This window comes from Leptopilina heterotoma, unplaced genomic scaffold (assembly GCF_015476425.1).
Source record: "Leptopilina heterotoma isolate Lh14 unplaced genomic scaffold, ASM1547642v1 Lhet_66, whole genome shotgun sequence".
Taxonomy (NCBI): Eukaryota; Metazoa; Arthropoda; class Insecta; order Hymenoptera; family Figitidae; genus Leptopilina; species Leptopilina heterotoma.
Genome location: NW_025111153.1, coordinates 1556032 through 1569944, shown reverse-complemented (window position 1 = coordinate 1569944; position 13913 = coordinate 1556032). Strand labels below are relative to the sequence as shown.

Sequence of the window (13913 nt, the reverse complement as noted above, 5' to 3'; positions counted from 1 at the left end):
AATTTTATTAAAATTTTTAAGTAGTAGCAGGTCCACCCGTACGCCATCAGACAATCAAAATTTGGTAAAAACGAAAATAAAAATTTATTTCTTCCAAATTTAACAATTCTATTCATCTGAAAATTACCAGAGTTCTAGTAGGGACTGAGCCCTACACAATCCTGAAGTATAGAAAATTTTATTTTAATTTTTTAGTAGTAGCACCCTCAACCGAACGCCATCAGACAATCAAAATTTGGTAAAAACGAAAATAAAAATTTATTTCTTCCAAATTTTACAATTCTATTCATCTGAAAATTACCAGAGTTCTAGTAAGGACTGAGCCCTACACAATCCTAAAAAATAGAGAATTTTATTAAAATTTTTAAGTAGTAGCAGGTCCACCCGTACGCCATCAGACAATCAAAATTTGGTAAAAACGAAAATAAAAATTTATTTCTTCCAAATTTAACAATTCTATTCATCTGAAAATTACCAGAGTTCTAGTAGGGACTGAGCCCTACACAATCCTGAAGTATAGAAATTTTTTCAATTTTTTAGTAGTAGCACCCTCACCCGAACGCCATCAGACAATCAAAATTTGGTAAAAACGAAAATAAAAATTTATTTCTTCCAAATTTAACAATTCTATTCATCTGAAAATTACCAGAGTTCTAGTAGGGACTGAGCCCTACACAATCCTAAAGAATAGAGAATTTTATTTCAATTTTTTAGTAGTAGCACCCTCACCCGAACGCTATCAGACAATCAAAATTTGGTAAAAACGAAAATAAAAATTTATTTCTTCCAAACTTAATATTTCTAATCATCTGAAAATTACCAGAGTTCTAGTAGGGACTGAGCCCTACACAATCCTAAAGAATAGAGAATTTTATTAAAATTTTTAAGTAGTAGCAGGTCCACCCGTACGCCATCAGACAATCAAAATTTGGTAAACACGAAAATAAAAATTTATTTCTTCTAAATTTAACAATTCTATTATCTGAAAATTACCAGAGTTCTAGTAGGGACTGAGCCCTACACAATCCTAAAAAATAGAGAATTTTATTTCAATTTTTTAGTAGTAGCAGGTCCACCCGTACGCCATCAGACAATCAAAATTTGGTAAAAACGAAAATAAAAATTTATTTCTTCCTAAATTTAACAATTCTAATCATCTGAAAATTACCAGAGTTCTAGTAGGGACTGAGCCCTACACAATCCTGAAAAATAGAGAATTTTATTTCAATTTTTTAGTAGTAGCACCCTCACCCGAACGCCATCAGACAATCAAAATTTGGTAAAAACGAAAATAAAAATTTATTTCTTCCAAATTTAACAATTCTATTCATCTGAAAATTACCACGAGTTCTAGTAGGGACTGAGCCCTACACAATCCTGAAGTATAGAGAATTTTTTTTAATTTTTTAGTAGTAGCACCCTCACCCGAACGCCATCAGACAATCAAAATTTGGTAAATCGAAAATAAAAATTTATTTCTTACCAAATTTAACAATTCTATTCATTTGAAAATTACCAGAGTTCTAGTAGGGACTGAGCCCTACACAATCCTAAAAAATAGAGAATTTTATTAAAATTTTTAAGTAGTAGCAGGTCCACACGTACGCCATCAGACAATCAAAATTTGGTAAAAACGAAAATAAAAATTTATTTTTACCAAATTTAACAATTCTATTCATCTGAAAATTACCAGAGTTCTAGTAGGGACTGAGCCTTACACAATCCTAAAAATAGAGAATTTTATTCCAATTTTTTAGTAGTAGCAGGTCCACCCGTACGCCATCAGACAATCAAAATTTGGTGAAGAGGAAAATAAAAATTTATTTTTACCAAATTTAACAATTCTATTTATCTGAAAATTACTAGAGTTCTAGTAGGGACTAAGTCCTACACAATCCTAAAAATAGAGAATTTTATTTCAATTTTTTAGTAGTAGCACCCTCACCCGAACGCCATCAGACAATCAAAATTTGGTAAAAACGAAAATAAAAATTTATTTCTACCAAATTTAACAATTATAATCATCTAAAAATTACCAGAGTTCTAGTAGGGACTAAGCCCTACACAATTCTGAAAAATAGAGAATTTTATTAAAATTTTTAAGTAGTAGCAGGTCCACCCGTACGCCATCAGACAATCAAAATTTGGTAAAAACGAAAATAAAAATTTATTTCTTCCAAATTTAACAATTCTATTCATCTGAAAATTACCAGAGTTCTAGTAGGGACTGAGCCCTACACAATCCTGAAGTATAGAGAATTTTATTTTAATTTTTTAGTAGTAGCACCCTCACCCGAACGCCATCAGACAATCAAAATTTGGTAAAAACGAAAATAAAAATTTATTTCTTCCAAATTTTACAATTCTATTCATCTGAAAATTACCAGAGTTCTAGTAGGGACTGAGCCCTACACAATCCTAAAAAATAGAGAATTTTATTAAATTTTTAAGTAGTAGCAGGTCCACCCGTACGCCATCAGACAATCAAAATTTGGTAAAAACGAAAATAAAAATTTATTTCTTCCAAATTTAACAATTCTATTCATCTGAAAATTACCAGAGTTCTAGTAGGGACTGAGCCCTACACAATCCTGAAGTATAGAAAATTTTATTTCAATTTTTTAGTAGTAGCACCCTCACCCGAACGCCATCAGACAATCAAAATTTGGTAAAAACGAAAATAAAAATTTATTTCTTCCAAATTTAACAATTCTATTCATCTGAAAATTACCAGAGTTCTAGTAGGGACTGAGCCCTACACAATCCTAAAGAATAGAGAATTTTAGTTCCATTTTTTAGTAGTAGCACCCTCACCCGAACGCTATCAGACAATCAAAATTTGGTAAAAACGAAAATAAAAATTTATTTCTTCCAAACTTAATATTTCTAATCATCTGAAAATTGCCAGAGTTCTAGTAGGGACTGAACCCTACACAATCCTAAAGAATAGAGAATTTTATTAAAATTTTTAAGTAGTAGCAGGTCCACCCGTACGCCATCAGACAATCAAAATTTGGTAAAAACGAAAATAAAAATTTATTTCTACCAAATTTAACAATTCTATTTATCTGAAAATTACCAGAGTTCTAGTAGGGACTGAGCCCTACACAATCCTAAAAAATAGAGAATTTTATTTCAATTTTTTAGTAGTAGCAGGTCCACCCGTACGCCATCAGACAATCAAAATTTGGTAAAAACAAAAATAAAAATTTATTTCTTCTAAATTTAACAATTATAATCATCTTAAAATTACTAGAGTTCTAGTAGGGACTGAGCTCCATACAATCTTGAAAAATAAAGAATTTTATTTCAATTTTTTAGTAGTAGCACCCTCACCCGAACGCCATCGGACAATCAAAATTTGGTAAAAACGAAAATAAAAATTTATTTCTTCCAAATTTAACAATTCTATTCATCTGAAAATTACCACAGTTCTAGTAGGGACTGAGCCCTACACAATCCTGAAGTATAGAGAATTTTTTTTAATTTTTTAGTAGTAGCACCCTCACCCGAACGCCATCAGACAATCAAAATTTGGTAAATCGAAAATAAAAATTTATTTTTACCAAATTTAACAATTCTATTCATTTGAAAATTACCAGAGTTCTAGTAGGGACTGAGCCCTACACAATCCTAAAAAATAAAGAATTTTATTAAAATTTTCAAGTAGTAGCAGGTCCACCCGTACGCCATCAGACAATCAAAATTTGGTAAAAACGAAAATAAAAATTTATTTTTACCAAATTTAACAATTCTATTCATCTGAAAATTACCAGAGTTCTAGTAGGGACTGAGCCTTACACAATCCTAAAAAATAGAGAATTTTATTCCAATTTTTTAGTAGTAGCAGGTCCACCCGTACGCCATCAGACAATCAAAATTTGGTGAAGAGGAAAATAAAAATTTATTTTTACCAAATTTAACAATTCTATTTATCTGAAAATTACTAGAGTTCTAGTAGGGACTAAGTCCTACACAATCCTAAAAAATAGAGAATTTTATTTCAATTTTTTAGTAGTAGCACCCTCACCCGAACGCCATCAGACAATCAAAATTTGGTAAAAACGAAAATAAAAATTTATTTCTACCAAATTTAACAATTATAATCATCTAAAAATTACCAGAGTTCTAGTAGGGACTAAGCCCTACACAATTCTGAAAAATAGAGAATTTTATTAAATTTTTAAGTAGTAGCAGGTCCACCCGTACGCCATCAGACAATCAAAATTTGGTAAAAACGAAAATAAAAATTTATTTCTTCCAAATTTAACAATTCTATTCATCTGAAAATTACCAGAGTTCTAGTAGGGACTGAGCCCTACACAATCCTGAAGTATAGAAAATTTTATTTAATTTTTTAGTAGTAGCACCCTCACCCGAACGCCATCAGACAATCAAAATTTGGTAAAAACGAAAATAAAAATTTATTTCTTCCAAATTTACAATTCTATTCATCTGAAAATTACCAGAGTTCTAGTAAGGACTGAGCCCTACACAATCCTAAAAAATAGAGAATTTTATTAAAATTTTTAAGTAGTAGCAGGTCCACCCGTACGCCATCAGACAATCAAAATTTGGTAAAAACGAAAATAAAAATTTATTTCTTCCAAATTTAACAATTCTATTCATCTGAAAATTACCAGAGTTCTAGTAGGGACTGAGCCCTACACAATCCTGAAGTATAGAAAATTTTTTTCAATTTTTTAGTAGTAGCACCCTCACCCGAACGCCATCAGACAATCAAAATTTGGTAAAAACGAAAATAAAAATTTATTTCTTCCAAATTTTACAATTCTATTCATCTGAAAATTACCAGAGTTCTAGTAGGGACTGAGCCCTACACAATCCTAAAGAATAGAGAATTTTAGTTCCATTTTTTAGTAGTAGCACCCTCACCCGAACGCTATCAGACAATCAAAATTTGGTAAAAACGAAAATAAAAATTTATTTCTTCCAAACTTAATATTTCTAATCATCTGAAAATTGCCAGAGTTCTAGTAGGGACTGAACCCTACACAATCCTAAAGAATAGAGAATTTTATTAAAATTTTTAAGTAGTAGCAGGTCCACCCGTACGCCATCAGACAATCAAAATTTGGTAAAAACGAAAATAAAAATTTATTTCTACCAAATTTAACAATTCTATTTATCTGAAAATTACCAGAGTTCTAGTAGGGACTGAGCCCTACACAATCCTAAAAAATAGAGAATTTTATTTCAATTTTTTAGTAGTAGCAGGTCCACCCGTACGCCATCAGACAATCAAAATTTGGTAAAAACAAAAATAAAAATTTATTTCTTCTAAATTTAACAATTATAATCATCTTAAAATTACTAGAGTTCTAGTAGGGACTGAGCTCCATACAATCTTGAAAAATAAAGAATTTTATTTCAATTTTTTAGTAGTAGCACCCTCACCCGAACGCCATCGGACAATCAAAATTTGGTAAAAACGAAAATAAAAATTTATTTCTTCCAAATTTAACAATTCTATTCATCTGAAAATTACCACAGTTCTAGTAGGGACTGAGCCCTACACAATCCTGAAGTATAGAGAATTTTTTTTAATTTTTTAGTAGTAGCACCCTCACCCGAACGCCATCAGACAATCAAAATTTGGTAAATCGAAAATAAAAATTTATTTTTACCAAATTTAACAATTCTATTCATTTGAAAATTACCAGAGTTCTAGTAGGGACTGAGCCCTACACAATCCTAAAAAATAAAGAATTTTATTAAAATTTTCAAGTAGTAGCAGGTCCACCCGTACGCCATCAGACAATCAAAATTTGGTAAAAACGAAAATAAAAATTTATTTTTACCAAATTTAACAATTCTATTCATCTGAAAATTACCAGAGTTCTAGTAGGGACTGAGCCCTACACAATCCTAAAAAATAGAGAATTTTATTAAAATTTTCAAGTAGTAGCAGGTCCACCCGTACGCCATCAGACAATCAAAATTTGGTAAAAACGAAAATAAAAATTTATTTCTACCAAATTTAACAATTATAATCATCTAAAAATTACCTGAGTTCTAGTAGGGACTGAGCCCTACACAATCCTGAAAAATAGAGAATTTTATTAAAATTTTTAAGTAGTAGCAGGTCCACCCGTACGCCATCAGACAATCAAAATTTGGTAAAAACGAAAATAAAAATTTATTTCTTCCAAATTTAACAATTCTATTCATCTGAAAATTACCAGAGTTCTAGTAGGGACTGAGCCCTACACAATCCTGAAGTATAGAAAATTTTTTTCAATTTTTTAGTAGTAGCACCCTCACCCGAACGCCATCAGACAATCAAAATTTGGTAAAAACGAAAATAAAAATTTATTTCTTCCAAATTTTACAATTCTATTCATCTGAAAATTACCAGAGTTCTAGTAGGGACTGAGCCCTACACAATCCTAAAGAATAGAGAATTTTAGTTCCATTTTTTAGTAGTAGCACCCTCACCCGAACGCAATCAGACAATCAAAATTTGGTAAATCGAAAATAAAAATTTATTTCTTCCAAACTTAATAATTCTATTCATCTGAAAATTGCCAGAGTTCTAGTAGGGACTGAGCCCTACACAATCCTGAAGTATAGAGAATTTTATTTTAATTTTTTAGTAGTAGCACCCTCACCCGAACGCCATCAGACAATCAAAATTTGGTAAATCGAAAATAAAACTTTATTTCTTCCAAACTTAATAATTCTATTCATCTGAAAATTGCCAGAGTTCTAGTAGGGACTGAGCCCTACACAATCCTAAAGAATAGAGAATTTTAGTTCCATTTTTTAGTAGTAGCACCCTCACCCGAACGCTATCAGACAATCAAAATTTGGTAAAAACGAAAATAAAAATTTATTTCTTCCAAACTTAATATTTCTAATCATCTGAAAATTGCCAGAGTTCTAGTAGGGACTGAACCCTACACAATCCTAAAGAATAGAGAATTTTATTAAAATTTTTAAGTAGTAGCAGGTCCACCCGTACGCCATCAGACAATCAAAATTTGGTAAAAACGAAAATAAAAATTTATTTCTACCAAATTTAACAATTCTATTTATCTGAAAATTACCAGAGTTCTAGTAGGGACTGAGCCCTACACAATCCTAAAAAATAGAGAATTTTATTTCAATTTTTTAGTAGTAGCAGGTCCACCCGTACGCCATCAGACAATCAAAATTTGGTAAAAACAAAAATAAAAATTTATTTCTTCTAAATTTAACAATTATAATCATCTTAAAATTACTAGAGTTCTAGTAGGGACTGAGCTCCATACAATCTTGAAAAATAAAGAATTTTATTTCAATTTTTTAGTAGTAGCACCCTCACCCGAACGCCATCGGACAATCAAAATTTGGTAAAAACGAAAATAAAAATTTATTTCTTCCAAATTTAACAATTCTATTCATCTGAAAATTACCACAGTTCTAGTAGGGACTGAGCCCTACACAATCCTGAAGTATAGAGAATTTTTTTTAATTTTTTAGTAGTAGCACCCTCACCCGAACGCCATCAGACAATCAAAATTTGGTAAATCGAAAATAAAAATTTATTTTTACCAAATTTAACAATTCTATTTATCTGAAAATTACCAGAGTTCTAGTAGGGACTGAGCCCTACACAATCCTAAAAAATAAAGAATTTTATTAAAATTTTCAAGTAGTAGCAGGTCCACCCGTACGCCATCAGACAATCAAAATTTGGTAAAAACGAAAATAAAAATTTATTTTTACCAAATTTAACAATTCTATTCATCTGAAAATTACCAGAGTTCTAGTAGGGACTGAGCCCTACACAATCCTAAAGTATAGAAAATTTTATTTCAATTTTTTAGTAGTAGCACCCTCACCCGAACGCCATCAGACAATCAAAATTTGGTAAAAACGAAAATAAAAATTTATTTCTACCAAATTTAACAATTATAATCATCTAAAATTTACCAGAGTTCTAGTAGGGACTGAGCCCTACACAATCCTGAAAAATAGAGAATTTTATTAAAATTTTTAAGTAGTAGCAGGTCCACCCGTACGCCATCAGACAATCAAAATTTGGTAAAAACGAAAATAAAAATTTATTTTTTCCAAATTTAACAATTCTATTCATCTGAAAATTACCAGAGCTCTAGTAGGAACTGAGCCCTACACAATCCTGAAGTATAGAAAATTTTATTTCAATTTTTTAGTAGTAGCACCCTCACCCGAACGCCATCAGACAATCAAAATTTGGTAAAAACGAAAATAAAAATTTATTTCTACCAAATTTAACAATTATAATCATCTAAAAATTACCAGAGTTCTAGTAGGTACTGAGCCCTACACAATCCCAAAGAATACAGAATTTTATTTTAATTTTTTAGTATTAGCACCCTCACCCGAACGCCATCAGACAATCAAAATTTGGTAAATCGAAAATAAAAATTTATTTCTTCCAAACTTAATAATTCTATTCATCTGAAAATTGCTAGAGTTCTAGTAGGGACTGAGCCCTACACAATCCTGAAAAATAGAGAATTTTATTGAAATTTTTAAGTAGTAGCAGGTCCACCCGTACGCCATCAGACAATCAAAATTTGGTAAAAACGAAAATAAAAATTTATTTCTTCCAAATTTAACAATTCTATTCTTCTGAAAATTACCAGAGTTCTAGTAGGGACTGAGCCCTACACAATCCTGAAGTATAGAAAATTTTATTTCAATTTTTTAGTATTAGCACCCTCACCCGAACGCCGTCAGACAATGAAAATTTGGTAAAAATAAAAATTTATTTCTTCCAAATTTAACAATTATAATCATCTTAAAATTACTAGAGTTCTAGTAGGGACTGAGCTCCATACAATCTTGAAAAATAAAGAATTTTATTTCAATTTTTTAGTAGTAGCACCCTGACCCGAACGCCATCAGACAATCAAACTTTGGTAAAAACGAAAATAAAAATTTATTTCTTCCAAATTTAACAATTATAATCAACTAAAAATTACTAGAGTTCTAGTAGGTACTGATCTCTACACAATCCTGAGAAATAGAAAATTTTATTTCAATTTTTTAGTAGTAGCACCCTCACCCGAACGCCATCAGACAATCAAAATTTGGTAAATCGAAAATAAAAATTTATTTCTTCCAAACTTAATAATTCTATTCATCTGAAAATTGCTAGAGTTCTAGTAGGGACTGAGCCCTACACAATCCTGAAAAATAGAGAATTTTATTGAAATTTTTAAGTAGTAGCAGGTCCACCCGTACGCCATCAGACAATCAAAATTTGGTAAAAACGAAAATAAAAATTTATTTCTTCCAAATTTAACAATTCTATTCTTCTGAAAATTACCAGAGTTCTAGTAGGGACTGAGCCCTACACAATCCTGAAGTATAGAAAATTTTGTTTCAATTTTTTAGTAGTAGCACCCTCACCCGAACGCCATCAGACAATCAAAATTTGGTAAAAACGAAAATAAAAATTTATTTCTTCCAAATTTTACAATTCTATTCATCTGAAAATTACCAGAGTTCTAGTAGGGACTGAGCCCTACACAATCCTAAAGAATAGAGAATTTTATTTCAATTTTTTAGTAGTAGCAGGTCTACCCGTACGCCATCAGACAATCAAAATTTGGTAAAAACGAAAATAAAAATTTATTTCTACCAAATTTAACAATTATAATCATCTAAAAATTACCAGAGTTCTAGTAGGTACTGAGCCCTACACAATCCCAAAGAATACAGAATTTTATTTCAATTTTTTAGTATTAGCACCCTCACCCGAACGCCATCAGACAATCAAAATTTGGTAAATCGAAAATAAAAATTTATTTCTTCCAAACTTAATAATTCTATTCATCTGAAAATTGCTAGAGTTCTAGTAGGGACTGAGCCCTACACAATCCTGAAAAATAGAGAATTTTATTGAAATTTTTAAGTAGTAGCAGGTCCACCCGTACGCCATCAGACAATCAAAATTTGGTAAAAACGAAAATAAAAATTTATTTCTTCCAAATTTAACAATTCTATTCTTCTGAAAATTACCAGAGTTCTAGTAGGGACTGAGCCCTACACAATCCTGAAGTATAGAAAATTTTGTTTCAATTTTTTAGTAGTAGCACCTTCACCCGAACGCTATCAGACAATCAAAATTTGGTAAATCGAAAATAAAAATTTATTTCTTCCAAACTTAATAATTCTATTCATCTGAAAATTGCCAGAGTTCTAGTAGGGACTGAGCCCTACACAATCCTGAAGTATAGAGAATTTTATTTTAATTTTTTAGTAGTAGCACCCTCACCCGAACGCCATCAGACAATCAAAATTTGGTAAAAACGAAAATAAAAATTTATTTCTTCCAAACTTAATATTTCTAATCATCTGAAAATTGCCAGAGTTCTAGTCGGGACTGAACGAGGTCGCTGATTACGAATCTGATGTCAGTTTTTGAAAATTCAAAATGGCGGATCCAAGATGGCCGTCGAAAATTTTTAAAATTCGTCGAATTCACTTAATATACGTCACTCAGGGGTTGTTAGGGTCGCTGATTACAAATCTGATGTTAGTTTTTCAAAATTCAAAATGGCGGATCCAATATGGCGAACACTTTTTTGAAAAATTCACCAGATTCGCTTGAAATTTGTTACACGGGGGTTTTTGGAGTCGCCGATTACGAATCTGATGTTAGTTTTTGAAATTCCAAAATGGCGCATCCAATATGGCGGACAAATTTTTTTAAAATTCATCGAGTTCATTTGAAATTCGCCACTCGGGGGTTTTTGGGGTCACTGATTACGAATTTAAGGTCATTTAAAAAAAAATTTTAATTGGATTAGTTATAATTTATATTGAATGTAATGTAACAGTGTCAAAATTTTCTTAGTCTTCAATTTATTATTTTTATTGCTTCAATAATGTTTGTCCGTTAGCTGCCGAATGTTTCGACGTTGTCCGACTCTTACCGCGGAGAGGTGGACTTTTCAAAGAGTCATATTTTTTTTTTAGTTTTTTAATTTTTAATTTTTTTTGTATTTTTTTGGAATGTTTTTTTTATTTATTTTTTTTGTATTTTTTTGGAATGTTTTTTATATTTATTTTTTTTGCATTTTTTATTTTTTAGGAGTGGAGAGCATCCAAGCATGAAACACATACATACACATTGCACTTGACGCACATTCTCTGTGTCCTAGCACCGCACTTTGAGAAATTGAAGCAATAATATTTTTTCTCAACTCGTTCAATTCTGTGACATTTGACTTTTCCTGCACTGGACTTTTTTAAATATGTCTCAGCAATTCCTAAACCAATATCTTTGATACCAATCTTCTTGTCTTTAGTCACCAAATTTTTCAAGACGGTAGCATTTGTTATTGATGCTTGAATAAGTTGCAACCATATAACCCAAGTATACTTTTTTGATCTTATGCAGGACATCAAATTGCTACAATGTGCGTCATGCAAATCAACTCCGCCCATAAACTTATTATACTGAGTAATAGCGTTGAGGAATGAAATATCAATCTTGCGTTTTTCTTCTGAAGAATATCTACGAACAGAAGACATTGGTGTAACTCCTGCCAATGTTGAGAGAATGGAAACTTGCTTCGAGTCTTTTACTGTGATATAATTAACACCACTATTTTTCTCATGTTTGGCAATAAATGTGCCTCTTACAGCTTTATTGCTAATTGTACTTTTCTCTTGCATTCTGTTTGCTCTGACTGTCCCTGTTGCTCTTAAACCTACATTCTTCAGATGAACCAGCAAATCGGGACTAGTAAAGAAGTTATCGAAGTACAAGTGATATTTCACAATGTTTCTGGGTACAACTGAAGAAAGTAGGTTTTGAAGTAGTCCAAGGACAACGCAGCTTCCTAAGGCACATTTATCTAGCTTTTCTTCATTGCCAAAGAAAGATCTTTTGGAGTTTTTGCCACAGTAAATGTCGCAATCAAACACGTATCCTTCAGGACTACAAAGCGCCCACATTTTGATGCCATAACGCACAGGCTTTCTTGGAATGAATTGTCTCAAATCAGTTTTGCCGCGAAACTTCACCATCATTTCGTCAATTGACAAAGCTGTGGAAAAATAGCCAAATTGTTTTACGTTTTTTAAAAAGTTTTCTAAAGGACCTCTTACCCTCCAAGCTCTGTCATTGGAATTTTCGTCTTCAGGTTTAGATAACTTCAGGTGTGACTTGATCTTTTCAAACTCTAAACGATTCATAGCTTCAGTTATAGCTTCACATCTCAAAAGATGATTTTGAGACCAATAATCCCTTTGAGATTTTCTTTGAGTGAAAATGGACAAAATAATTATCCCTAGAAAAGTATCGAATTCAGTCATCGTAATATCACAACCATTCAACCTTGTTGCTTCCACGATATATTCTTTCAACACCTTAGAAAAGAAATATTCAAAAGACTCCGTTGAAGATACAGATCGTATTTTCTTTTCAACACTGAGAGGCAGAAGTGTTTCATTTTTATATTGATAATCATATTTCATTTCACCATCAACCAATTCAAAAACATGATCAGGTTCCAACTTCAACTGATTTGGTGTGTAATTGTCGAGGATTGTTCGATACGAATTTTGTGGGATATCATTCCCTTCATTAAAAATTGAATTTAATAGCTCTTCATCGATAGCATCATTTTCGGAATCCGATTCACATTGGGATTCGTCAGAATCATTCGAATCTGGAACCACAATCACATTTATATGTTCATCATGTTCATCAATCTCGAAATTATCTGTTTCATCAGAAACTTTTTGACGTTTTGCCTTGCGCTTACTTGGCATCTTTTCAGAAGAAAACAAATTTTTTTAAAAATAAAGATAAAAGTCGATAATTTAATAGTCAAAAATTCAAAAATTTATTTTTCCTAAATAACACTTACCTGCGCTACTATAGTAAATTATGCAACAATAAGAAGCATCTATTTTTAGTCAATTCACAATAAGGTCAAGAATCGCTAATTCAAAAGTCAAAGATTCAAAAATCTATGCTTGAAAATTTTTTTCTAAATAACACTTACCTGCGATGCTAGTGAATTGCACAATAATAAGAAACATCTGTTCTTTTAATACAATTGAGCATATTGCTGCAAGAATCATACCTAGCCCAGCAAATTAGTGAGAAATCAGTCTCTGTAGATCGATGAAATGTCGATTAACCCTTAAACCGCACACTGCCGAATCCATCCTTAAACCGCACACTGGGTGTGCGACACCCGGGGACTTTTAAGTGTGTTCTCCAAGCTGGAATAGGATATTATCTTTTGGAAAAATTATCTTATATAGCTCAGTACATCTATTTTGAAGGAAAATAAGTTTCATAATGATTTATTTAATTTTAATAATTAAAAAAGAGTTTTTTAAAACTACTGAAATTACCCTAAACCAAAAACTGGGTGTCAAACAAGCAGAAATTTTTCGCCGACAACTTCATAAAGTTATCAAATACACAAAGACACTTGGGAGACTAATGTCCCTCACGGAACATAAACTTAAGTACAAAATGTATCGTCCAATAACGACACATGTTCAATTTTTACGAATTTAACCGAAATATTAGAGTAAAAAGCTAGAATATGGGTGTCGCACACCCAGGGTGCGGTTTAAGGGTTAAACTATATCGCCACCTTAATCCGCAAAACTCGTAACTCCACTTTTAGTTGAAATTTTGTTTTTTGTATTATTTATGTGAACGAAGTTGCAAATTTTTATTCTAATAAGCAAAAGGGTTTTTTTTAACTATACTTTTGCCTAAATGTCAACTGTAAGGGGTCGTTAAAAAAATACGTAACGCTTTTTGGAGGGAGGGGGGTCAAGCTATTTGTTACGGTCAGCAAACAAAATGGCGCTAATGTATACAACATTGCGTTATATGGGGGGAGAGGGGGTCCAAATTTCCAAAAAATAGCGTTACGTAT

The 13913-nt window shown here is 31.5% G+C and overlaps 1 protein-coding gene across 1 annotated transcript; it reads right to left on the bottom strand.

The window, feature by feature from the left end:
• Positions 1-11088: 11088 nt before the first annotated feature.
• LOC122510096 (piggyBac transposable element-derived protein 3-like) lies at positions 11089-12780 on the bottom strand. Its single transcript, XM_043624508.1, has one exon. It carries the CDS (start codon positions 12778-12780, stop codon positions 11089-11091), a length of 1692 nt encoding a protein of 563 aa, XP_043480443.1.
• Positions 12781-13913: the final 1133 nt, after the last annotated feature.